At 36.6% G+C, this 26,719-nt stretch overlaps 1 protein-coding gene across 1 annotated transcript in view; it reads left to right on the top strand.

Moving 5' to 3' along the window:
* Positions 1–3,245: 3,245 nt before the first annotated feature.
* Positions 3,246–26,719, top strand: part of stc (nuclear transcription factor, X-box binding stc) — a 29,023-nt gene continuing 5,549 nt past the window's right edge. The window contains exons 1-12 of the mRNA XM_085949626.1: positions 3,246–3,412; positions 3,518–4,961; positions 10,288–10,470; positions 11,613–11,835; positions 12,825–12,988; positions 13,297–13,501; positions 13,983–14,110; positions 14,830–14,957; positions 15,373–15,526; positions 20,859–21,061; positions 22,264–22,385; positions 22,804–23,076. Of these exons, the coding sequence (XP_085805752.1) occupies positions 3,740–4,961; positions 10,288–10,470; positions 11,613–11,835; positions 12,825–12,988; positions 13,297–13,501; positions 13,983–14,110; positions 14,830–14,957; positions 15,373–15,526; positions 20,859–21,061; positions 22,264–22,385; positions 22,804–23,076 (3,005 nt within the window). The 5' untranslated portion in view covers positions 3,246–3,412; positions 3,518–3,739. The remainder of the gene's footprint in view (positions 3,413–3,517; positions 4,962–10,287; positions 10,471–11,612; positions 11,836–12,824; positions 12,989–13,296; positions 13,502–13,982; positions 14,111–14,829; positions 14,958–15,372; positions 15,527–20,858; positions 21,062–22,263; positions 22,386–22,803; positions 23,077–26,719) is intronic.

Consider the following 26,719-nt stretch of genomic DNA (forward strand, 5'->3'; position numbering starts at 1 on the left):
ATCAAAAATCATTAGATAAAAGTTTTTTTTTATTATTTTAATAAGCAGTCTATATTTATTAATATTTGATTAAACACCATAGATTTTTTTTCGGTTTTAGGCTTTGCGATCGCAGCTTACCTTAGTTCATATAATTCGATAGACTGGGCGGGGCTACGTGACGTAAATTCCATATGAAAAAAATTGAGAATTATTTGAAACATAATCCGACCTTTATTTACGTCAAGACAGATGACGCGCTGTGGTATATTTTTTGAAACCTTTGCAGATTGTTTTGCAAGTATCTGTGTAATACATTCCTACGCATACGGCATCTCTCGTTGGCAAAATAATTTATTTTATAGATTATATAATCAAGCGATTATATAAATAAGTCAATATGCAATTAAAAAATATTTTTCTTAAGAAGGTAGGCTTCTAATAATCGCCTGGTATGGAGTCTTCGCCACTGGAAATAAGAGTGGTTTGAATGCTTCGACGATCTCTTTGACTAATTTGAAAACAGGTAAAAAAAATCAAAGAATAAAAGACATGCATTCGGCTAGCAATACGGTGAAAGATAGAATATCAATAACTCAATTGTAATTTTAAACTTTTTCAATAGAATTTTTAAACAATTTTTTTAGAAAACTTTAAAAAAACTTTTTTTTGCCATGAAAAACTGCTTGGCACGTCACAGTCGAAAAATATTATTTGGGAAATTTTGGCACGCGTACGTAAAAAAGGTTCGCCAACCCTGTGATAGGTGATAGAGGTTGCTAAACTATGAGCCGGCATGTCACTCGGCGAGTGGACAACCCCCGGACAAATATCGTCATACAGTGGTACCCAGGGGGCACTAAACGCCCACAGGGACGCCCTAAAACCCGCTGGATAGACGAGCTCATAAAGTTCGGCGGATGTACGTAGCAGCAAAGAACTAGGGACCTAGAAGAGTGGAGAGAGCTATGGGAGTCTTTCATCCAGCAGTGGATCGACCCCGGCTGATGATGATGATTTTTTTGTCAATATTTATTTACTTTTATCAAAAACATCATTATTCAATGTACCTACATACTAAGCTACCTAGTGTAATAATAAATATTTATATCTTTCGTAAAGTTTTTACTATAATAGTGTGGATACGATGGCGATTATTATGCCGGGTACTCAATAGGTAGCGAGCCGAAACTGTGATTGTTGCAGATACAGCAACCAGTATGGACGCCAAACAATTAGTTTATTTATTTAAGAATACAAAACATTGTGGACATAACAAATCTAAATTAAGACGTACACAACATGAGATTTACATTATAAATCAAACATTACCCTCACAAGAGAGAAGAAGAGAATATAGTAAAAAAAATATAATACTTAACAATAATAATAATAATAATAGATAACAAAAAAAATCAAAACATAGTACAATTTAATACAGAAAAATATAATTTTGGAAAACAAAAAAACATACAATTTTATACAGAAAAATACAGTTTCAAAAACAAAATGCAAAGTACCTACATCATTGAAAATGTCTGTCTTTAGGGAGCGCATTTACTAATCTTATAACCATCGCTAATGGTGCCTGATAGGCTTGACACGAGGAAACGGTCCAATCCAGAATAAATCATGGCTGCGACCACGTAGGTAATTGACAGGCGCATGTAAATTCAAATTCAATAGGACACCAGGATTGGAAATCATCCCTCGCGATAACAGGCAAAAGTGTTTCAAGAGCAGAAGAGACCGACGAGATTCAAGAGAGTGAAAAGTAAGCATGCCTTGTAGGAAGGCAGTCGGAAAATAATCATCTGACGAATTATCGTAAGGAAAATAGTTAAATGGCTTAAAATAAAGACATCGAAGAAATTTCTTCTGGACGCGTTCTAAAATAAGCTTATAGGAAACCTCATAAGGACACCAGATAATCAACCCATTACGCACTAATAAGACGTAGAGTATACCTACGTAACAATGGGCGTACGTACGTCCAAAATTCCTTGATTAACTGTCAAAATATTCAACATGTACTAAGCACGTAAGAATTGTATCTAATTATAATAATAGTATGTCAGGAAGAATGTGATTTGCCGAATAAAAGAGACGAGCGCCAAAGGAATTTAATAATAAGGAGTATGTAAGGGAAGGATGTCAACATTGGCAACACTGTTCGATAGAAAAAAAAGTCAGTAGAGGGTCGCCATTGAAAGAGGCAACATCAGCCCCACGACTCGGAGAGAAAAAAAGAACGACATAACCACGCATGGACGTGAAAAATTAGTTAGAGAAACAGATATAGAGAATTAAGTTAAAGCGAATTAGAGATTAAGCAGTAATATTAAGTGACGGAAACGTGTAAGAATAATATTGTGAATTGATGGTGTGTCGATATAGCCAAAATCTAAAAACCACATGAACGAAACAATCAAGACTTTTTCATTTTACTGCTACCTATTTCTATTTATTATTTAATTTTTGTGAATCCGGTTCCTACCAATATCCCGAACTAGCCACAGGATCCGGGATATCTCAGTACCTAGGTATTTTCATTATACGTATTAGTTGACGTCACGCAGAAATAATATAATTTAATGGGTAATGAATTTACTTACCTACATAAAATTGAACAGTAAGGGACAGCACTTTACCTAAATATTTCACTGATTTCAAGTTTACATGCTTTGTTTTGTAATTCATCAAAAGCCATAATATTATGTCAACAAGGAAGGGGTTCCTCTATATTTAAGAATATATCACTAATAATTGGAGCTCTGTATTTTATATTTAGTATGTACATGTCATTATTCGGATTGTGCATAATTTAATATACTACCTATTATCTTTAATAACTTATTGTTTGCAATTATTCCCGTATGAAATACATACATATATAATTATTTACTTATTTTAATTATGATTTTTACCGCTCTTTGATGACTGACGATTGTCATGTTCATGCACAATGTTGCCATACGCGGGGCGGGTATAATATTAAATTTAGAAACAAAATATTTTTTTTAAATATTTTTTATTAATTTTACCAAACCGACAATAAAAGTGGATATTGGTTTGAATTTGAGCAACTACATAATTATTATAATGAATATTAAATTGTTCGGGGCTGCAACTTTCAATTCTGAATTTCCCAAAGAGATTGAAAGACTGTCCAATCTCTTTGGAATTTCCTCAATTTGTGATCGATTGTCTACTCTATACTCTATGCAAAAGTATATTATCATAGTCTATGCTCTATGCCACGCTCTATAGTCTATGGCGTAGATTCGACGATTTCGACGTCGAGCAAAGCAAAATACTTAGCAAGTCGTCACCGTTCTCATACATATTGTGCAACATTTAGAAACGTCAGCATATTTTCTCTAATATCTGATATTTTTAAAGCAATTGTCGGTATTCCGACCTTTATTCCTAGGTATGTATTTCTAAAATGTGGGAAGCACGCTACGGCGGACACTGCTATTATACCTCAGTGGGTAACCTCATTGGCGATAATTTGACACATTTATTTTTATTTCAGCTAACGCCGAAGGAAAAAACATCCAACGGTCCGGATAGCGGGGCGCCGATATAATCCCCGGACGGGCTTCGGCCGCGGTCCCGCGCCCCCTGCGTATTGTTATCCTCATATATTTTTTACCACGGGAAAACGATACGAAAAAATCCATTTACGCACAAATTATAGTTAATTACTGTAACGTTAGGTATTATTAAAACTAAAAGACTGATTGGAAAAATAAAAATGGCCGAGTGGAACGCTAGCAGTTATTATAATGGCTACGGTCAGAACGATAGAGGAGCGCACTCCGGGAACGGGCAAGATTATTACGAGAGCCGACCGAACAATCGCCCTTACGGAAGAATCCCTCCGCAGTACGTCGGCTTCGACGACTTCCTGCACCAGTTTCAAAACCCAAACTATCCTGGAAACAGTTCCCAATCAGAGGCGGCCGGTTATTCAGGATATGTGGTGATGCAGGATATACCGGACAGTGCTGAACGACAAGCGCCACGAAGGAATCCACCTCAACAAAAAAATAACCGTAATCCGCCGGTCAATATCGCAGTGCCTTCTATACCCCAAATCGACGAGGCCAATTATCCAGAGAGCCTCTTAGAAAATAAAGAAAACGGCGCTTCCGTCCGGCAGCCCTCTTCCAACCGAAATCAGAAACACCGAGAAAAGAAACCTTTCAACCGAAACGGAGTGAGAAACTCAAAAGATTTCCAAGATATAGCCTCCACTTCGAAACTGACGGCGACAGCTTTAGAATTTGTGCCGCAGAACAGGGAGAATGTTAAACCTAATATGGCAGAGGTAAATAGGCCACAGAATGCGAGGCCTGCGACTGTAGAACCTTTCCCTCAAAAAAATACGCCGAGAACCAATTCTCGTTCGGATGGCTGGAACTCCAAAAGTGCCCAACCTCGTAGAGACAATGTTAATTGGAGAAATAGAATCAGAAGCGAGGACGAAGACAAAGAGCCTCAGCAGACAAACTCACCGTCGGGTTCTACCTTCACCGTATATAATAGTAACTCTGCATCCAAAGATGAAGATTATCATAGCAATAATAGAAAAGATAACGCCAACAGAAAAAACAGAGGCAATGATCAGAGTAGAGTTAAAAGAGAGCTTTACCAGAAAGGAAAAAGTTCCAATTCCAATGATCCCGTAGAAAGAGATTACAGTAACTCCAGTGACAGGAACAGGGGAACATCGAATGAAACTCAGTATAGTAACCAGGAACCGGAGAGAAATCAGTATGGCTATCGGCAAACGAAACCGTCGTACAGTATGAACGAATCGTTCCAGCAGCGAGGATCGTCGGCGCAATGGAGGCAGGATCAGGGCAGCGAAGGAGAATCACGAGGATATTCTCAGAACCATTCAACTGGAAGACCAAAATCCAATCCTAATCCGAGACATGAAACTACAAAAAAAAATCACTCGGATAATAAGGGTGAGTGGCTGGTTTAAATTTTTTTCAATTTTCAATTCAATTTCAATTTTTTTTTTTTTTTTTTTTCAATTTCAATTTATTTATTTTTACATATTGTGGACATTACAAATTATAAGTTTAAGACGTTCACAACATGACATAAAAAAAGAGATAGATAATATGTTATTAAACAAATATGTACATACAAAAATATTAATTATATAGGTACATGGAAATACACAGGATGAGTTAAGCAGACCCTATTTTAAAAATTTATAAAATAACATCCACCTATACTCATCCTCACGTAGGTGGAATATATCAACACCCGAAGCAATTTCGTTGAACATAGTTATCGCCCTCCCAATTGGCATTACCAGTGGCAGGTTGGTTCTGCACCTTGGGAGAATAAACAACTGATGTTTTCTATTTCTAAGATAGTTATCAGGGACACACAGGTCAACACTGCCCAGAATGGCAGAGTTCTCATTTATACCTCGTATAAGTCGAAAAAAATACATAGCTAAATAAAGATTTCGTCTAAATTGCAAACTGCAGTATGTAAGCATGCCTAAGAGAAAGTCAGTTGGATAAAGCCACGGATAGTATCCGTACAACCTCAAATAAAGGAGTCTCAAGAATTTCTTCTGAACCCTCTCCACCATAAGGCCATACTTCAACTGATGCGATGCCCAAACAATAGACCCACTCTCAAGTCTGCTTCGAACTAAAGATTTAAATAAAAGTTTTAATACCGTAACATCCGAAAAGACCCGGGAAGTACGCATGACGAAGCCCAACATTTTAAGCGCCTTGTTACAAATGGTAACTATATGGCTAATAAATGTCAGTTTACTCTCAAACGTAATGCCAAGATCCCTTACAGATGATATTCGTGACAGAACTCTGCCATGCATCGAATATTGGAAAAACAACACTTTTGAGGCTCTGGTAAACGACAAAAGATTGCATTTATCAATATTGAATTCTAGTTTGTTACGCCTGCCCCAATCTAATATATTATCTATATCAAGTTGGAGCTGACGACAATCGTCCAAGGTGACAACTTCCAAAAAGAGTTTCAAGTCATCAGCGAACAACAAAAACATAGCATTTTTTATTACCAATGCTATGTCATTTATAAAAATCGTGAACAGCAACGGCCCTAAGTTTGAGCCCTGAGGGACACCAGAAAATGTGTTAAAGGTCTGTGACTGATAAAGGCCGTACGATACGTATTGTTGACGGTTCCTAAAATAACTCCCGAATAGCTTCAAAAATCGATCAGACAATCCAATAAGTTGGAGTTTTTCCATCAGGACATCATGATCGACTTTGTCAAATGCTTTCGAGAAGTCATTGTAAGAACAGTCAACCTGGTGACCTCTATCCAGGGCCGATGACACATAATTGGTAAATACCATCAGGTTAGTTTCCGTTGATCGGCCTGCTCTAAATCCATGCTGTTCATTTATTATAAATGACTCAATTTTTGGAGAAATCATGTTGTGCATGATCATCTCAAGAACTTTTGCTGGTGCAGAGAGAACAGCTACCGGCCTGTAATTTTCCACTGATGACTCTGTACCACTCTTATGGATTGGAGTAACCTTCGACATCTTCCACGTTTCCGGAAAGATACCTGTCTCCATTGTAAGATTATAAATATATGCAAGTGGGCCTTTGACAAAATCAACACACCCCTTTAAAAAAAATGTAGGGACGTTATCAGGTCCCAAAGAGTGATTATTTTTTAGTTTTTTAATAAATTTTAACACATCACTCTCATCAACTGGAAAAATATCAATGGACTGGGCACCGCATGATGGCTGTCTTGACGCAGAGGCAACATCCAAATAAGGAATACTACTTGCGTAGACAGACCTGAAGTGACCAGCAAATGCTTCTGCCACTCCATGTCCGGTCACCTTTTCGCCTTTCCAACTCATCGAATCGACATACCCGCCATCCCTTCTTAATGATTTAATATAATCCCAAAACGATTTGGGATTTTCACGAATGCAATCTTCTACCGATTCCATATATGTTCGATAGGCCATTCGAACAGCTTGCCTCACTCTCAAGCGATAAAGGCTAAACATTTCATAGTCGCGTTGACCATGCTCAGCCTTCCAAGCTTTGTGATAGCAATGCTTGATCTGAATGTCCCCAATAATCTCTCGAGAAAACCACCTCGGGTATCGCCTTCCACCACGACATGGCGACTTCCTTGAAAAACATTCATCAAACACATTATATACAGTATTATAAAAGAATTGTACCGCCTCATTTACATCACAAATCCCGAGCAACTCACTCCAATCTACTTCACTCATTAATGAGTAAAGTAGCTCGAAGTTTCCACCTTCAAACTTCCATCCCCTGCACCGATCGGTTTCATGTGAGGGTATGTCAGTTCGCAGCGGGCGAATCGACCGAAACCTGAGCACAAAAACCAAAGTAGGATGATAGTCATCCTCCCGTACAAGAGGGGACATGCATCGGGAAACTGACAAATTGATGTTGCTGAATACCCTATCCAGAAGCCCATTACTAGAGTTAGAAATATCATTGTACTGAGAAAATCCAAAAACAGCGCACATAAATTCCAGGTCACTATTGACCCTTTCACCGTTGCGCGCTGAAGTTAGATTAAAGTCTCCCAACACAATAATACTTCTGTCTCCAATCAAGTTGACACTAGATAGCATATTCTCAACAAAACATTTATACACCTCCACGTCACTGGCTGGAGGAAAATATACAACACAAACGTAAATAGTGACTCCATCACAGGTTAGTTTCACCCAAAGGTCCTCATTTGGAGTCTCTAAAGCATGGACACGTTCGGCCTTCAACCCCTCCATGCTTCTAACCCCCAAAAGACAGCCTCCACCCTGCCTGTGGCCTGCGCCGGAATCTCGATCCCTCCTAAAGACTAAGTACTCACTTCCAAAATATTCGCGATTAAAAACACTGTCATTAAGCCATGTTTCAGTTAACCCTATGACATCATAGTCGTCAGCCAAAACATTTCTCAAAAAATCGACAGCTTTTGTCTTTAAGCCACGTACATTTTGGTAGTAGAACAATAATTGCCTTGGGCAATTATTATTTTCATTGTTAAGTCAGCTGGTTGGCAGCCGTGGTGTTTCAATTTTTGACACCCATTCTTTAATGAATGAGTAACGTGGCCAATTATCAGGCTTTAGAATCAACGTACTCAGTTTAACAGGGATCCCTATCTTAAAAGATGCGTAGTCCCCTTTTGACTTTAGCTTTGCAATTGTAAATTCGGCGTTACAATTTGCAAGTTTCTTTAAATAATTAGACATATCCGCAGCAGACGTCTCTGGGTGAAATGGGTAGAAGTGGAAGTTTTTAACTACATCGCTCCCCTTCACTCCTCCGCCTAAGATGCCACGGACAGCCGCTGGTCGCTTCTTCTTCGCTACTGTAGACCATTTTCCGTCTTCAGTAGATTGTCTAACAGCCGAAATGTCTATGACGTCACGCTCTGGATTAGAAGTACTTTCCCGCGTTTTTGGGATCTCGGTCGTAGACGTTTTATTGATGTTATCCAAAACCTTCTGTGACCTGGTTATTCGGGACGTCATCGTATTAGATAGAGTCGCAGTTGTTGTTGTTGATTTCTGTTTGACACTCGATTCCTTAATTGGCGCATTACCGCTAATTACCAATTTGGATTTTGGCTTGCTCGGTAAAGCGGCGGGCGGTTTAAGCGCTATTGCGGTTAAAAGTAGGAAGAGCTTCTTAGTTCACAGTTTTAACACGTGGACAACTCGTCGCTAACCGGAAGGCGCTTCAATCGAAGTGTGGTTAAAAATGGGAGGAGCTTGTTAGTTCACAGTTTTAACATGTAGCCAAGAACATCTTGTTGGACAGTAAGTGTTATATTGGAATAGAGCTGCAGAGGTAAAACTCATTATGCACAGTATTAAACCATTACACTTATTGAGTTTTACCGCTAATATGACGATATTATAGTAATAGCACCTGGATGGATTTACTTGCACCAATAGTGTGTATTTTAAACTATCGCGATAATAACTGTTCACACGTAAAAGTTCTGACTGTCTTGCCAATCTCATTCTTCACGAGTAAGCGAGATGCAATGTTATCATTGTTTGGTACTATTTGACAGGTCATAAAAATTGGTTAACCGCAAAATGAGTCTCTCGGTGTAGCTCGTTATTTTTTACCGACATGTTCACTACCATCGTTTTATTTCACAGGCGCAGAAATTGCACGATCCAATTCTCGCGTGACAAATCAGAAACTTCTGAACTTTTTTTATTCATGCATGCAATCTTGCAATTTGTATGGCTGCGATAATACATACTGTCAGCAGTAAATCCATGCATGTGTAAACGGGGTATAATGAAAAGATATTTCACAATAATGTGACAACAATCTATTGCACAATAAATTATAATAAGATACATAACTAGTAACCAAATTACTTGGAATATTGTGACTAAATTTGCATAAATTATATTCATAGTAAGTACTTATATAATATTATCACAATCGTTTTATCAAAAATGATAACAATTTCAACATATTGACATTTCATAAACCAATTTAAAAAATGCCTGAATTTTTTTCTGAATACAGTAAATTTAAATTCCGTATACATATTGAAAGAAATGTCTAATTATTCGGCATTATCTCATCAATTGCCTAACATTCATTTATTTAAAAAATCAATTCAAATCAAATTTTTATTATGTTTATCGAATTTGTTGAATAATTATCCAATTCCTTTACAGCAGAATTTCGTATAATGAATGTCCATTAAACGAGAATTAAGTGAATTGAATTCTTTCATCGAGAAACCTTAAAATCAGTCTTTAATAATTCGATAACAAAATAAGTTGGGTAGATGATATTAGGCAATGTGGGTGGCCATAGCCCCCACAAGGGGGAGGGCTGACAGGGCTCAAGGGGGGCCCGGCGTAGCAGGTCGACCAGATAAATGAGATAAACACACATCTTAAATTTACTCTAATAGTAAAAAAAGGCGCCTGCGGCACTATTTTATTTCGGGGTTATTATCATTTTAATTGACTGTGCAATGCTATTTTTGGTTGTTGTGTGATGATACTCAACAACTCCATAATTCGATGTGTTAAAAAATCGCTACATATAAATACACTAATGAATTTTATTTGAACACCATTTGGAAAACGTCACTGTAGAGCGTCAGACTGCCTTTAAACTTAGCAATAGGTAGGGAAGCCTGCCAAAAAGTCTGGCCTGGAGGCCCGCTTCAGGATGTGGGTGCCATGTGGCTGGCTACTATTCAAACTGTATTTTATTTCAGATGTGGAGAGTGCAGATGCGTCCCAGAGAGATCGGCTGACTGACCAGCTGAATCGTGGTGCCCTGGAATGCTTGGTGTGCTGTGATCGCGTACGGCAGCCCGATCATATCTGGTCTTGCTCCAACTGTTACCACGTCCTCCATCTCAAGTGTGTCATCAAGTGGGCCAACACCAGTATCGCTGGTAATTTACTTTTTTCTAGATGATTCTTTGTTATCAATTTTTCCTCTTGTTAAGTTAAAAAATAAGGGATACAAGGTTTGAACAAAAAACAACAAAGCGTTTGGTCATAGTAAGATAAGACATGAATGAAGGAATTGTTATTATGATGTGAAGCCGGTAAATATTAGCCAGTTTTCACATCTAAATTCGTCTCATCTGCGACACAGCCATAAATCAATCCTTGCAGGAATGTCGCTTGCAGTCGGCTGCCGCAGATAAGCGTCTAGCGACAGTGACACGAGCAATCTCTCAAAACGTCAAAGTCATCAACAAAAATTAAATGTCATTGCACGAATTGCCATCAGACACCGTAACTGCAATTATTATGTATTGATACCGTAGACAGTCAACCCTTATATGTACATGGATAAGTAGGAGATACAGCGACCGGTGCTATTAAAATTTAAATTATAAACGGCTGACTCGTAGCGTGTGCACATGCGTAACTGCAACACAGAGGACAAGCGACATGCAATGCGAGTCACGTGAAATTTGTTTATAATATTTTTTAGAACACCATGTTCCTCCCCTTGATTCTGTAAAATTAAATCAAATAATATCTGTACATAGTATCTGTTAAAAATTTCAATTGAAGTATCCAAGTTACTTGTGATTCTATCCAAGATACAAATGATAACATACATTATCATTTTAGATATATAAAAAAAATTACCATAGCATAGTAGAACCGCAATATTAGCCTTATTTATAAATATATAAGCAGGGTTTAATTGAATTTAAACCAACACATCTGCAATGTGTAGTCTTAGTTCAATGAAAACGGGTAAGTATGACATTTAATGTGTATTTTTATGTCAGATCTCCACAGCCTACCTCCAACCTTTGCCATTGGTGGAGTTGGAGCGTAAAAGTATGAAAATGATGGGACAAAGAACCACCAGGACCACCAATTTTCATACATACTGACGTGAGAAAGAGCATTTATATTTTTTCACATACAAAAGTGGTACATACTTGTATCAAACTAAAATTTTCTTCAGCAATTTTTATAAGGAAATCACAGAAGGCTCCATCTGAATGAATATTCCACAGTTTTTATTGAAATTCATTTGAACATTGCAATACATGAATTTGTTCAACAGATGGACAATGGAGATGTCCAGCGTGCCAAAACAAGATGAGCTCCGTGCCCCGAGAGTACCGATGCTTCTGCAGTAAGCGTGCCAACCCGGAGTGGTCACGAGGGGCAGACGCCGCTCACACCTGCGGGGATACTTGTGCCAAGCGGGTGTCCTGCGAAAGGCATCCCTGCACCCTGCTCTGCCATGCCGGACCCTGTCCACTCTGCAATGCTACAGTACAAAAGTAATTCAATATTTCTTTTTTTCCTCGTCGTCATCCTCATGACTGAGAATCATAATCTTTCTGGAATAAGTACTGCGGAATAGTTTTTATCAAGTTTCCCAATCCTATGCAAGCCTTACAATGGATCCTTTTGATTTGTCAGTGAATTTCTTCACTTGATCACTTGTTGACCACACTTGATCGGTGTTCACCCATAGCTCCTTTTACCTGACACAGTTCCCAAAACAATTAACCTTTCTGGATCGTGGCTAACAGTGTGACTGAAAAATCGCATAATACGATTATGCAAACACACAGTACACTTGTTGATGATCAGTTCATGCAGTATGGAAGCATTGACTCCAGCATACTCTCAGCAGTCTGCCACCAGCACCACATCTCGAATACTCAGCCTGTGCCCGATCTTGTGAAACCGTCTTTTTTTATTTCCAAGAAAAATTTCCTTCAAACCACAAAAATTATTCGAATCTTGCTACTATTACAACTGTACCTGTAAATATCTGCTAATCCAACTGTCACACATCATAATACACATTCATTAAGACGGTACTTCAGTGAAACGGCAAATAGTTTTCAACTATAGGTGCGACGAAATTTTGGACTCGCTGGCAATCGGAGAGCGAACGTCGAGCTGTGGACACGTCAATTTGTTTCGTGATGGCGACGGGGGTATTAATTCTTAAATCGTGTAAAGATGACTAAAAAACGTTACCCATTTACTGGAAAAAGAAAACATGTCAATGAATATATTATTATTATTACTAATAGAACATTAAATGTTGGATTTATATGACAAATTATATTTCGTTTGGCACGCGTCATTTGCACAATCTGCGCATCGCCTAGCCACGATCTTTTTAGACCATGCCTCAACTGAGGTATAGCCTTAAACATTGGTAAGATCTACCGCCTTCCCCGCGAATCCTTGATAGCATGACAATACATATTTTATATAGAATTTTATTGAACAAATTTCTTTTGTTTTATAGAAAATGTGAATGTGGCGCATCATCTCAGTGGGTTCGGTGTTCCATCAAACAGCCGCTACTATGCGGGGGAGTGTGCGGAAAGGGGCTCCAGTGCCAGATTCACGAGTGCGCTGAACTCTGCCACAAGGACAAGTGCCCGCCTTGCCCCCAGATTGTCGACCAACGTAATTAACCAATTACTTATACAGTTTAACCACCTCACAGATTTATTTGTATTTTACATCATGTTTGTAATAAAACACTAATAGCTGTCGACTGCTTAGATGTTATTTAATAATTTGAAGGATATTAACCGATATTGATTTTCAAATTCATTTTATTCGAAATAGTTATTGTAATTTTTTAGTATTGATACATGTAATTTGTTTACAGAAGCGAATCCTTGATAATCAATATTGGTCAAAATTCAAGTTATGTTTTATTATTATACAAACAGACACTGAACAACATTAAACATTTACACTGTTTACAGAATGCTTTTGCCCAAAAGCTGCAAAGCGCAATTTGCCGTGTGACTCGGAATCGGTGGGGGTGACCACCTTCTCCTGCGGAGAGGTGTGCATGAGGAAGCTCACGTGCGGTAACCACGAATGCGACAGGATTTGTCACAGCGGAGCCTGTCCTGAATGTCCACTCATGCCCGAGAAGGTTTCTGTATGCCCATGCGGGCAAACATTGTGAGTTTTATTAGTTTTCGTAATAAGAAGAAGATAAGCTATTGATAACCGCAAAAACAATGCACACATACGACATCAATGAAATTTGAAAAGGTCACTGATGAATTTTAATTTTAATTCGCTTTGAACAGTCTGGAGTTTTTAATAAAATATAAGTTTGAATATTGGTATTTCAAAATCTAAGATACCAAACAACTCTGAATTATGACACTTATAATCAATCAATGAACATTATTATATATAAATACATCACAAACTAGTGAACCACAAATAACCATAATACATGGTAAATAAATTATCGTTTTTTTGGTGGAGAATTACATAAAATTAAAGCAAGACATTAACAACAAACCACCATTTTCTTTTTTTATTCATGAACTTTGTATCCAGTGTTTACCATACTAAATCTATAAATATTCTAGAATCGCTATTAAGTGTTGTTTGCATTCAATATTCATGTTGTAACATAATTATCTTTCAGGCTAACAGCAGAGCAGAAAAGGAAATCATGTCTGGAACCAGTACCGTTATGTGGAAAAATGTGTTCGAAAATGCTCACTTGTGGACCGCCTGACTCCAAACACACCTGCAAGAGTCTCTGCCACCACGGTGACTATACATAATTATTTTCCTATGGCTGACATTCCACCAAGAATTATTTTTGACAGTTCACAACACTGAAGTGATTTTTTTTTTACTCAATACTAAACAGTTTAGAGTGTTTAGACCAGTGGTATCAACCTGGTCCCTACCGCCCACTAGTGAGCGTTCCAGCTTTCATGGTGGGTGGTAGGGGTTTAAAAAACATTTTCATTATGTTTTCATAAAATTCCCCGTGACAATTTAAATTTCAGAAAATATACTATTTGTATCTATAGCCAAGAACTGTTAAAAAAAATTAGATATGATAAAGAAAGTAAACATAAGTTTGATAGTGGTGGATATAAAAACCTATGGCAAAATAAAAAAATTTCATTTATGCAAAGTATAAATAAAAAGATAGATTTAACTACAGTAAGTAGTTTTATAAAGATTTATTCTGCCGAACATAGCGAAAGTTTGACATCAAGTATTTGGTAAGTAATTACTATTATGCTTTAACTTGCTGTGACTCTTCTTTATAAATTTTATAAAATAAAGTTACTTCCTTACTTTATAAATCGCCATTACTGTGGTACCGGTGTGCGGTTAGAAAATTTTACTACTAACAGATACAAAATTGGGCGGTAGGTATAAAAAGGTTGACTACCCCTGGTTTGGACTATGCCTAGAACATTGATATATTGTGTGTAATATACTCTAATGTTTTTATTTTTGTCACTTGAAAGGTCCATGCCCTCCGTGCCCAGATAAAACAACTATGCCTTGCCGTTGCGCCCACACCACCAAAGACATTATCTGTGTGAATTTGGAAAAAGAGCGAGACAACGTGAAGTGTGGGAAGAAATGCAATAAGGTGAGAATAGGTTTTCAGGAACTCTGAAGTCTAATTCAGTCGACAGCTTATTTCATTCAAAATACATGGGAAAATATTAATACGAATTTTGCTGTAAGTAATTCGAATTTTATCATACAAATTTCATAATTCGAAATATTGATTGACCTGTACCTACTGACAATTAAACAAAACAACTGATCGGGCTATCATTTCGTCAGTCTATCTTGTAAACCCCGTAATGAATACACTAGTATCATATCCCTCTGTGTGAGTTTCCTGCATTCATAACATGTATCTATGTACATGAAACGATCGGGAATCGAACCCAAATCCCCTGGTTGAGAGCCCAGTGATCTACATAGACATAGACCAAATGTGAAAGACTGAGTTATCTAAGTTGTGGTTCTGTTTTTATCGTATTGTAATTTTCCAGAAACAATCGTGCGGCCGTCACCGCTGCCGCGTCCTGTGCTGCGTGGACGTTGACCATCGCTGCCCGGTACCGTGCAACCGCACCCTGACCTGCGGACTCCATCGCTGCGAAGACACCTGCCACTCGGGCCATTGCGATACCTGCTGGAGAACTAGTCAGTATACACCCATTACTTTACTCACTAAAAATATATAATTTATCATAAATACATAGGTTTTTAAGAATGTAACATTCTTTAATGAACATATTTTATAATTTAGAACACCTGAAACACGTACCTATCAGTAAAAAAGTTGATAAATACCGGGATATCCGAGCAGAAAGTTTTACCCATTCGGTGCAAATATTTTTTTTAACTAGTATATATTGGAGGTACGAGGGTGGGTCAATAATTCCTTAGAAAAAGGCATTATAACAGTTTTTATTTTTGTATTTTTTTTTATTTCTCAACATAATCTCCTTGGAGCTCAATACACTTGGTTAGACGTTTCTCAATTTTTTTTAAACCGTCAGAAAAATAAGTTTTCGGAAGGTCCTCAAAATAAGCATTTGTCCGATCGATGACTTCTTCATTTGAAAAAAAACGTTGTCCACTTAGCCATTTTTTTAAGTTTGGGAAAAGGAAAAAGTCACTGGGGGCTAAATCTGGCGAATACGGTGGGTGGTCGACCAATTCGAACTTCAATTCTTCAATTTTAGCCATTGATCGTAAACATGTGTGAACACGGGCATTTTCCTGATGAAAGAGGATTTTTTTCCTGTTTAAATGAGGCCGTTTTTCTTCAATTTTGTTTTTTAGCTGGTCCAATAAAGATGCATAATAATCCCCTGTTATTGTTTTTCCTTTTTCCAAATAGTCAACGAAAATAATTCCACGTGCATCCCAAAATACAGTAGCCATAAAGTACCAGCTGATTTTACGGTTTTCGCCTTCTTTGGACATGGTTCGCCTTTCGCAATCCACTGCTTTGACTGTTCTTTCGTCTCGGGAGTATAGTGGTGTATCCATGTTTCATCTACAGTCACAAAGCGACGAAAAAATTCATCCGGATTGCGTTGCATGAGCGACAACAGGGCTTTAGAGGCCACCACCCTATTGCGTTTATTGTCGACTGTGAGCAAACGCGGCACCCATCTTGCAGAAATTTTTTTCATGCCCAATTTGTCATGTAAAATAGAAATGACGCTACCTTTTGAGATCCCTGTAACCTCAATTATCTCACTCGACTTTAATCTTCGGTCACTTAACACCATATTGTGGATTTTATTGATCATTTCTGGTGTAGTCACCTCTACAGGACGTCCTGAGCGTGGTTCATCCTTTGTTGATGTACGACCACGTTTAAATTCATTTAACCAGTTATAAATAGTTGCAAGTGAAGGAGCAGATGTGCCGTGAACTAAATCCAACTCATTTTTTATTTGCTTTGCTGTTAACCCTTTTATATTAAGGCGAATTCTTTGCCTCAATTTACGATCAAATGTGACTTCAACGCCATCTAAAGGCATCTACAGGCATCTACCATGAATTTCTAAAAATGTGTTACTAAAAACTTTCGTCGATCGCAACCAGATGGCAATAAAATATAAAATAAAATATTGTGTGTCGCCACATATTAAAAATTATAAGCTTGATAAAAATGCATTTAAATTTATTATATATTTACTTACCTATGTAAAAATATTTACAATTAATATTCACCCCATAAAATATTTACAATTCTAACATGTCTATTTGATTTGATTTAAAGTGTTTATCATTTTTACATTTTGTTTACCGTAGTTTTTTTTACAGTGGCAATAAAAGGGTATCCTGTCCAGTTAATGAACCAGATTTTTTTACGTTGTCAATACGAATTAATATAAATATTTTTCTACAGTAAAATTCATTTATAGTAGTAAATGAACATTTAAGTACAAATGTTTATAAGATTGAGTTTAATCTTGTACAATTGACAATTACATCGAATTTCTACTAGAGGTGGAATAAAATAATGATATTAAATGAATAGCAAAACAAATGCCATTCGAATTATTATTAAACAAAATAAGGAATATACAGTTGTACTTGGTTATTACTAGGAAGGTTGGACCGGCTGAATTTGCTCGTTATAAGCGGTACTCGTTATATCAGAGAATAGGTATTATTATTGTCGGCGAAAACAACAATTAGACACTTAACTAGTGTCATAAACGTAATCCGTCCCCGGCGGCATCCTGTCCGATCGGATTTTATTGCTTAGGGTCGTAATGTTTTTAAACGAACCACACATTAACAGTATTTTATCTCGGTCATATACCAAATTTAATGTCAACGATTGTTTCCTCATTACATCCGAGATCTCGTTATGTCCGAGATTGTAATAACCGAGTTCGACTGTAGTTATAATTATGACATAGTCGATATATAGACATCCCAATTCGTTTCGTTTCAACCATGTCCGATCCTAATGGGATCATATGGGCCTCCACAGAGTGAACGGTTTGTATTAACTAACTAACTATATCTGAGATAAGAATAAAGTAAGACACGCAACGAATTGAATAAAAAAGAAGTTGGAAGTAAGTAAAAACGTAAATAAACATGGGAACAAATCTTGATAAGCAAACCCAAAGACAAAATAAGTGACAAATTAAAAAAAAAATTGTAAAACGTAAGAAAAAAATTTTGAATTTGAAGTAAGTGCACCACTGATTACATAATATTCTAAGAAAAAGACAGAACGTTGTTTCTTTGAAAAAATCTAATTTCGATTTTAACGAAAAGTGCAAGGTAAAATAAAAGATAGTTATATTTATTTTACCTATAAATATGTAAGTGAAATGGATTTAGAGATATAAAAAGAAACCTTTTTGGCCCAGTGGTTTCTAAGTGTAGACTTTTGAAATTTCCTGAAGATCTCGAATAAATAATTAAAAAATATCAACACCTATACCATATTCCTAGGTATCTACTATGATTGAAAAGTAGATCTTAATTTTTTGTATTTATGATTGCTTCGTAAAAAAAACAATATTTACGGCTTTATTATGTGGCAGATAAATGAGTAACTAAATAGTGATCCAAATATTATGAAAAGTCCAACTATCAAAGCATCACGGCATAAAATTACTAATACCACGATTATACACAATTTATTGTACCTACCTGTTATTATAATTTTCTTAGTTCATTTAATCGTTGTTTTCCCTGTCTTTGCATGCTTATATTCTTTATTATTTTCAACATACTAAATTATCAACCTCCACTTTTTGATAGGACGACAGACAGTTATAATAGGCAGGTAGATAATAATTTTAAGGCCGTAGACAGGAATGAACGTTTGATGGCCCAAATATAATACAATAGTATGTATGTAATTAAAGTTAGGGTACAAGTCGGTTATCCTGGATACAGCGGCAAACACATTTTGAAAATAGCTGACATACTGGATTATTTGTTAGGATTACCTAACCTAACCTAATCTAACTTAAACTAACCCAAACTAACAAATAATCCAGTATATCGGCTATTTTAAAAATGTGTTTGCCGCTGTATCCAGGATAAGCATATAGAACAAAAGTTAGTGAAGTGGAAGTTTGTCGAGGCTGTTTTGATCGGGTTAATTTGTCTTTGAATAATACTCTGACTAGAAATTTTAACAATTCTTATTATTTTTAACATTGTACCTATATTGTTCATAATTTTCGCGACTACCACGTAAATAGACGAATTTTATTTACTTATATGCTCGTATGCTTTCTTTATATTATTATGAAACTATATGTATTTCAAAATCGCTTTATAAAAGGTAGGTACGGCAAAACAGTAATAAATATCTGAAATAATTACACAACACTATGTCAAAAAGTGGAGGTTGATATATTTAGTCCATTGCCTATCGTCGATATCGCAAACAGAAAATAATATTATTGACACGAGAGCTTGGCTTTGAAAATATCATTCGTCATACGTCTTATCTATGTGTGAGTGTGCTTTTATTTTCAATGTTGTGTGTGTGTGTATTTTGTATGTGGTATTGTTTCGAAATAATTCTACGAAGGGCAGCACCGGACGGTCAAGCATGTTGGTGGCAAGCAAGCGGTGTTGTCAATTTGGGCAAATATTATTTCTATCGATTCTATCGATTTCTATCAATTCGTTAATATACAAAAATACAAGATTTAATATAAATAACTGCCGTAAAAATTAATAAATAATATTTTTAATAGAAACGCTAACCGTTTTTCGCGATTAATTGCGTTTAAACCGAGATTTTTTGATTTTAATTGCATGCTTTCTAACCTCTAAATCGATGTTTTGAAATGTACCGAATTTGACACGTATTTTTGGTATATAGAACTCCACGATACATCTTAATTTTTTATTTTATTTTTCTCATTACTTTTGAATATATATTTACCGATTAATAAACTTTTCTAGCTATTTTTCGATAACAACTTTACCTAGAGACATCACCTTAAAATGTTTAATAACAGCTCTAAACTCAATTTTCTCCATTTTTGTAAACAAGCAAATTTTTTTTTTAAATGTACGAGAAACACAACAACCCGACCAATCTGATTGAAACTTCGCAGCATACTGAATCAGTAGTGCCGCTGCATGAAAACAAACCGCTTACAGTACTAGTCGCGCCACCTGTCGGCTTTTCTAAGGACTTATTGACCCACCCTCGTACATATAATAATATTATATCAGCGTTCACCAAATTTAACATAGCCATAACATAATATAATTTTTCATGAACTGGTATGTGCGGTATTTGAACTTACCAATAAAAATTTTAATTTATCTTTTTTATCATTCTTACTTTGGTTATAGTAAATTTCTGAATTAATTCTGGTGTGCTATGTATCAGTCATATCGAAATGTTACTATGCTTGCCTTTCGAGTTTTACTACCATTTGCTTCTACGTGTCCTTAATTTCCGTATTTTCAATGTTTCTTCGTTTAAAAACCATAACAAGAAACAGATTAAATCTTTAGAATGACATGAGGTGACATTAACAAAAACTCAACTGCGAATTTTGAAGCTTGTTAACGAGTTACAATTTCAACCATCGCATTAAAATATGTCTTAAGTTAAAATTATATTGAATTATATTATACTGAAAAATCTATTTTCGGTGCGTTTTCTTTACCCTATTAAAAAGGTTTTTTACAATTTATCGGGGTCGTGGGTTACTGGGTCAATATAAAAATATCAATTCTATAAAATGGAGTCATGTGTGGACATACAAAAATATATTCTTGAACATACATTTTGTATATTGTGAGAAAATCATATTTAAAAGATTGAAATCAATTGAAAACGGGTGTATTATTAGTAATTCCATAAAATAGACATGTCGCTGTCTCACCTTCCAGAAATAACCAAAGCAAATGACTAATTGCACCGTGGCATTCACACACTCGAGCGGCAAAAGATAATGAATTGGATAAATATACACTTGTTGCAATTTATTACTGTTTTAATTGCTTGCAGGTTTTGATGAGCTTCGTTGCCGCTGTGGTGCCGCTGTGCGATACCCCCCAGTGGAGTGCGGTGCTCGTCCTCCTACGTGCACGCAACCCTGTCCCCAGGCGCGCACCTGTGGCCACCCTCCCTTGCACCTTTGCCACCCCGCACCCCATCCCTGCCCCCCCTGCACCGTGCTCACTACCAGATACTGCCACGGGAAGCATAAGGTATGCATTCCTATCTTACACTCGACTGATTTCTTAAGACAAAATTTCTCGATTACAACCTGTAGTTATAATATAATATGATTTCATTGAGGTTTTGAAAGGGAATCATTAACTAGTTTACTTGAAAGTCGTTTCTAAATTAACCATGAGAAAGCCCGCGTGACCTCATATCACTTTATTCTATTGCATCACTCATGACCTGTCAGGAAGTGAGAGAAAGAAAAGATGTGAACCCCGCGCTTTAAACTGAGGCATAGATCCCTTTACCATCGTACAGTAGGCTCTGTGCACAGTCGGAGAATAGTTAAGAGCCATACTTCAGTGAAACGGCAAATAATTTTCAACAATAGGTGAGATGAAATATCGGACTCATTGCCAATCGGAGAGCGATAGTCGAGCTGTAAGCACGTCAATTTGTTTTGTGATGGCGTCGGAGGAATATATTCTTAAATCGTCTAAATGTGACTAAAAAACGTTACGCATTTACTCGAAAAAGAAAACATGTCAATGAATATATTATTATTATTACTAATATAACAAAAAACATAACATTAAATGGACGCATGTTGAATTTTTATGACAAATTATGTTTTGTTCTGCACGTGTCGTTTGCACAATCTGCGCGTCGCGTAGTCATGTTCTTTTTAGACCATGCCTCTGCTGAAGTATAGTCTTAAGAGCATACATAAGTGAAACGGCAAATAATTTTCAACAATAGGTGGGTCGAAATTTCGCATTCGTCACCAATTGCCGAGCAGCATTTGAGGTGAGAGCACGTCAATTTGTTGTGTGATGGCGACGTGAGAATATGTTCTTATATCGTGGAAAGATGACTAAAAAACGTTATGGCTTTACTCGAAAAAGAAAACATGTCAATGAATATATTATTATTATCACTAATATAACACTAAATGGACGCATGTTGAATTTTTATGACAAACTATCTTACGTTCGGCACGCGTCATTAGCACAATCCGCGTGTCGCCTAGTTATGATCTTTTTAGACGATGCCTCAGCTGAAAAGAAGACCAAAACTTTCATTTTCACGATAAATCGAAAATTGAGTATTTTTTTGTGATGGCGAAAGACAAAAGTCGTTTAATTTTTAAATCCCGGAAAACCATAGATAATAGAATTTGGGGCCAAATGCAATCTTCCAATGTAATTTGAGCATAAGGATTATAAATCTATGTCTATTTCAGATGCGCAAAACCATTCCTTGTCACCAAGACGATTTCTCGTGCGGCCTTCCTTGCGGCAAGGAAATCTCATGTGGGAAACATAAGTGCATTGAGATCTGTCACAAGGGGGATTGTCCTGCCGTGTGAGTTATTTATTTAAGATTTTATAAGCGTGTTGTCTTTTTCGTAAGTTTCAAGCTATTCTAATGTGAATCGTGAAAATCCGTCAATATTGCAGCACTCTGTGGCCATATTTATTTTATAAAGCACGTTTGTATAATTTACAAGGCAGTGCAGCAGTCAAAAAATAATCTCTAAATTCAAGACGTAAAAGACACAATCACTGCTGACCTGTTAATTAATATTTAATTACCACATTTAAATATCATGTTAATTATATCTAATGGCCAGGTGATGCAAACGCGCCAGTCCGCATTGTTAGCACTAAATGAGTTAACAGGTCACTGGTAAAAGCACCTTACCTCAATCAGATGATGAGCTCACTCTGATAATATCATCTGCTAAATAGATAAATAATTGTAAATTTGTCCTCGTGTTCAGATGCACCCAAGCCTGCGCAGTGGAACGTTCTGAATGCGGTCACATGTGCGGATCACTCTGCGGCCACACTGGGCCATGCCCGTCGCGCTTGGCATGCAAGCGTCTGGTCCGCGCCGTGTGTCCCTGCGGCCGTCAGTCTTGCGAGAGGCCGTGCGCCGACAACTGGCGAGACCTGCAGCGGCTGCTAGCAGCTGGAGCAGGAGCACTCATGGGTGCCACCGGAGAGCCCGTCGACATCGGGGCTCTCATCGCCACCGGCAAGAAGACCACCACGTTAGTTCTCAATATTTTTATCTTATTTATGCATTGGCATATGTTTATATCTGATAGGAACACTATATTACAGGGTAGTAAAATCATAGAACAACACCGTGCGAAATTAATATGCTATAGTTGTTAGATTGACATTCAATCATGGCAGCTTGTTTATAGCTGATTTTTCTTTGAAGTTTGATTCATCTAATCAGTGGTCGGCAACCTTTTGAGAGACTGGGTAGAAAAATTCAATTTTGAAAAATTTATTTGGTTGGGTAAACAGCTTGAAACAAATTTTTAATATTTTTAATTTTTAACAAATGTTTGGTCACAAGAATATGTAGAACCAAATGCTGATAATAGAGCAAATACAATTTTTTAAGCATGAAAATTTTTGTGGTATAATGCCCAGCATGATGATGTTGCATTCATATGGTCGTGTTCTGTGTTTTCAAGATGCTGGCGATGATCTTTAAAATTATTTGTCCATAGAACTAAACATTTGGATTCAACGTATTCTAATTCCAGATTATTTATTCCATGATATTCAAAATATTTAAGCTCAAGCTCGTTTAAATCCATCTCATCCGGTTTTATAATAAAGCTAAACGTTGGACCATACGTCTTTAAATCCCCAAATCTCACGTCAAATTCCTTTTTTATAGCGCTGATACATTTCACAATTATATTCATGTCTACATCTTCTACATCTTTAATGCCTTCCACTGGCGGCTCCCTCTATAGGTCATTCGGTCATTGACCTGCCAAAATAAATACCTTACAATCGACATAATAATATTAATAATATGTGCAATGTCATAAATAATAATATTAATAATAATCGGTGGATTTGAAATTATAGGGCGCGCGATATTGTGTCAACCCAGTCTATTGGGCTTTTTTTGTTTGGGCGATAATTCCCCGAACAAAAATATTGTGTTCGCCGGCAGTCTGAAAATTGACCCAAATTGAATATTTTTATAAAATTTTCTCTCTCGTTTCTCATACATAAGACAGAGATCGATATAACACAACATACGAGATCGAAGCTTGTAACGGTGCGTGAATTACTGTAATATCGGCAATGCCCGAGTGTGAGACAAAAGATTTTTTCACCTAATTAAATGAAACAGAATGATAACACTGACTAGATAATTGGTCTCAAGACGCAACTGTGTATGCGGTTCGGATTCGTTGACAGATTTTGACGAATGCCTTTGGTTATTTTAATAATATATAAGGAGTTTTTGGTGATTTATAACATTTTTGTGAAGCAGTTAGTACGCACGCAGTAGCAATTGAAGTCTGTGATACAATTATAATGGAAATGGAAGCACGATTTGCATCCAACGATCATCTCATTATATCCGATTTGTTCAATAAAGAAAATTACACTGATTTTAAAAATAATTTTCCCACACGTCAAGTAAATTTGGTAAAACTGTTAGAAGAAATAAACATAATCAAGTTAAAAAATGAATTATTGGTGTTTTATCAACGAGATGATTTGCATGGCGCTATTAGTGCAGTTTCTCTTCTACATTTTTTACTCAGCAATAATTTCAACGAAACATTTTCCGAGTCGATCAAAGTTCTCCAATTTATTTGCGTCATACCAATGACAACAGTTGAAAGTGAAAGATGTTTTTCCACTCTCAAAAGAATAAAAACCTTTCTACGCAATAAGGCCAGGATAGACTGACCGCTCTTGCAATGCTCAGTATTGAAAAAAAATATGTGGGAAAAATAGACAATTTTTATAATCGTGTGATTGATGATTTTTCAAAAAGCAAAGAAAGAAAAGTGGACCTGATTTACAAAAAATTATAACGCGTTGTGTGCAATTTCGGTTAACGATGGGTTGGCGTTATGAAAAACGGACATTTTTTGAAGGGTTAGTAGGTACCGACCTATAACAATTTCTAGCACTTATTCTACTCGTATAATGTATAAAAAGTCAATTTGCAATACGTCTTTTCAGTATACAACGAAAAGGCAAATTAAAATAATATATTCAAAATTGACCTGCTAGGTTTTTCCGGATTAAGCCGCCAATGATGCCTTCATAAGTTTTTATTGATGAAAATATTTAAATACGAGGGTGGGTCAATAATTCCTTAGAAAAAAGCATTAAAACAGTTTTTATTTTTGTATTTTTTTTTTTATTTCTCAACATAATCTCCTTGGAGCTCAATACACTTGGTTAGACGTTTCTCAATTTTTTTTAAACCGTCAGAAAAATAAGTTTTCGGAAGGTGCTCAAAATAAGCATTTGTCCGATCGATAACTTCTTCATTTGAAAAAAAACGTTGTCCACTTAGCCATTTTTTTAAGTTTGGGAAAAGGAAAAAGTCACTGGGGGCTAAATCTGGCGAATACGGTGGGTGGTCGACCAATTCGAACTTCAATTCTTCAATTTTAGCCATTGATCGTAAACATGTGTGAACACGGGCATTGTCCTGATGAAAGAGGATTTTTTCCTGTTTAAATGAGGCCGTTTTTCTTCAATTTCGTTTTTTAGATGGTCCAATAAAGATGCATAATAATCCCCTGTTATTGTTTTTCCTTTTTCCAAATAGTCAACGAAAATAATTCCACGTGCATCCCAAAATACAGTAGCCATAACCTTACCAGCTGATTTTACGGTTTTCGCCTTCTTTGGACATGGTTCGCCTTTCGCAATCCACTGCTTTGACTGTTCTTTCGTCTCCGGAGTATAGTGGTGTATCCATGTTTCATCTACAGTCACAAAGCGACGAAAAAATTCATCCGGATTGCGTTGCATGAGCGACAACAGGGCTTTAGAGGCCACCACCCTATTGCGTTTATTGTCGACTGTGAGCAAACGCGGCACTCATCTTGCAGAAACTTTTTTCATGCCCAATTTGTCATGTAAAATAGAAATGACGCTACCTTTTGAGATCCCTGTAACCTCAATTATCTCACTCAACTTTAATCTTCGGTCACTTAACACCATATCGTGGATTTTATTGATCATTTCTGGTGTAGTCACCTCTACAGGACGTCCTGAGCGTGGTTCATCCTTTGTTGATGTACGACCACGTTTAAATTCATTTAACCAGTTATAAATAGTTGCAAGTGAAGGAGCAGATATGCCGTGAACTAAATCCAACTCATTTTTTATTTCCTTTGCTGTTAACCCTTTTATATTACAATGTTTAATAACAGCTCTAAACTCAATTTTCTCCATTTTTGTAAACAAGCAAATTTTTTTTTTAAATGTACGAAAATAAAAAACAACAACCCGACCAATCTGATTGAAACTTCGCAGCATACTGAATCGGTAGTGCCGCTGCATGAAAACAAACCGCTTACAGTACTAGTCGCGCCACCTGTCGGCTTTTCTAAGGACTTATTGACCCACCCTCGTATTTTACTTTTGATATCATTTTCAAATACCGATAATTTCAAACATTAATAATTTGAAAAAAATATAATCATATTTTCTTGGCGGGTAACTCAAAATGTTGTAGTGGGTAATCCAATTTCCCGCGGGTAATAGGTTGCCGACCGCTGATTTAAATATTCTTTAAATAACTTGATCTTGGCAATACGTGTTCCGCAACATGTTGTGCTGAATCTGTGAACTCACGAAGGTATTAATATACTAGGAAATAAATATCACGTTATAGGTAGTAAT

Source organism: Rhyacophila brunnea, unplaced genomic scaffold (genome assembly GCF_057557595.1).
Source record: "Rhyacophila brunnea isolate RB1 unplaced genomic scaffold, BYU_Rbru_1.0 scaffold_22, whole genome shotgun sequence".
Taxonomy (NCBI): Eukaryota; Metazoa; Arthropoda; class Insecta; order Trichoptera; family Rhyacophilidae; genus Rhyacophila; species Rhyacophila brunnea.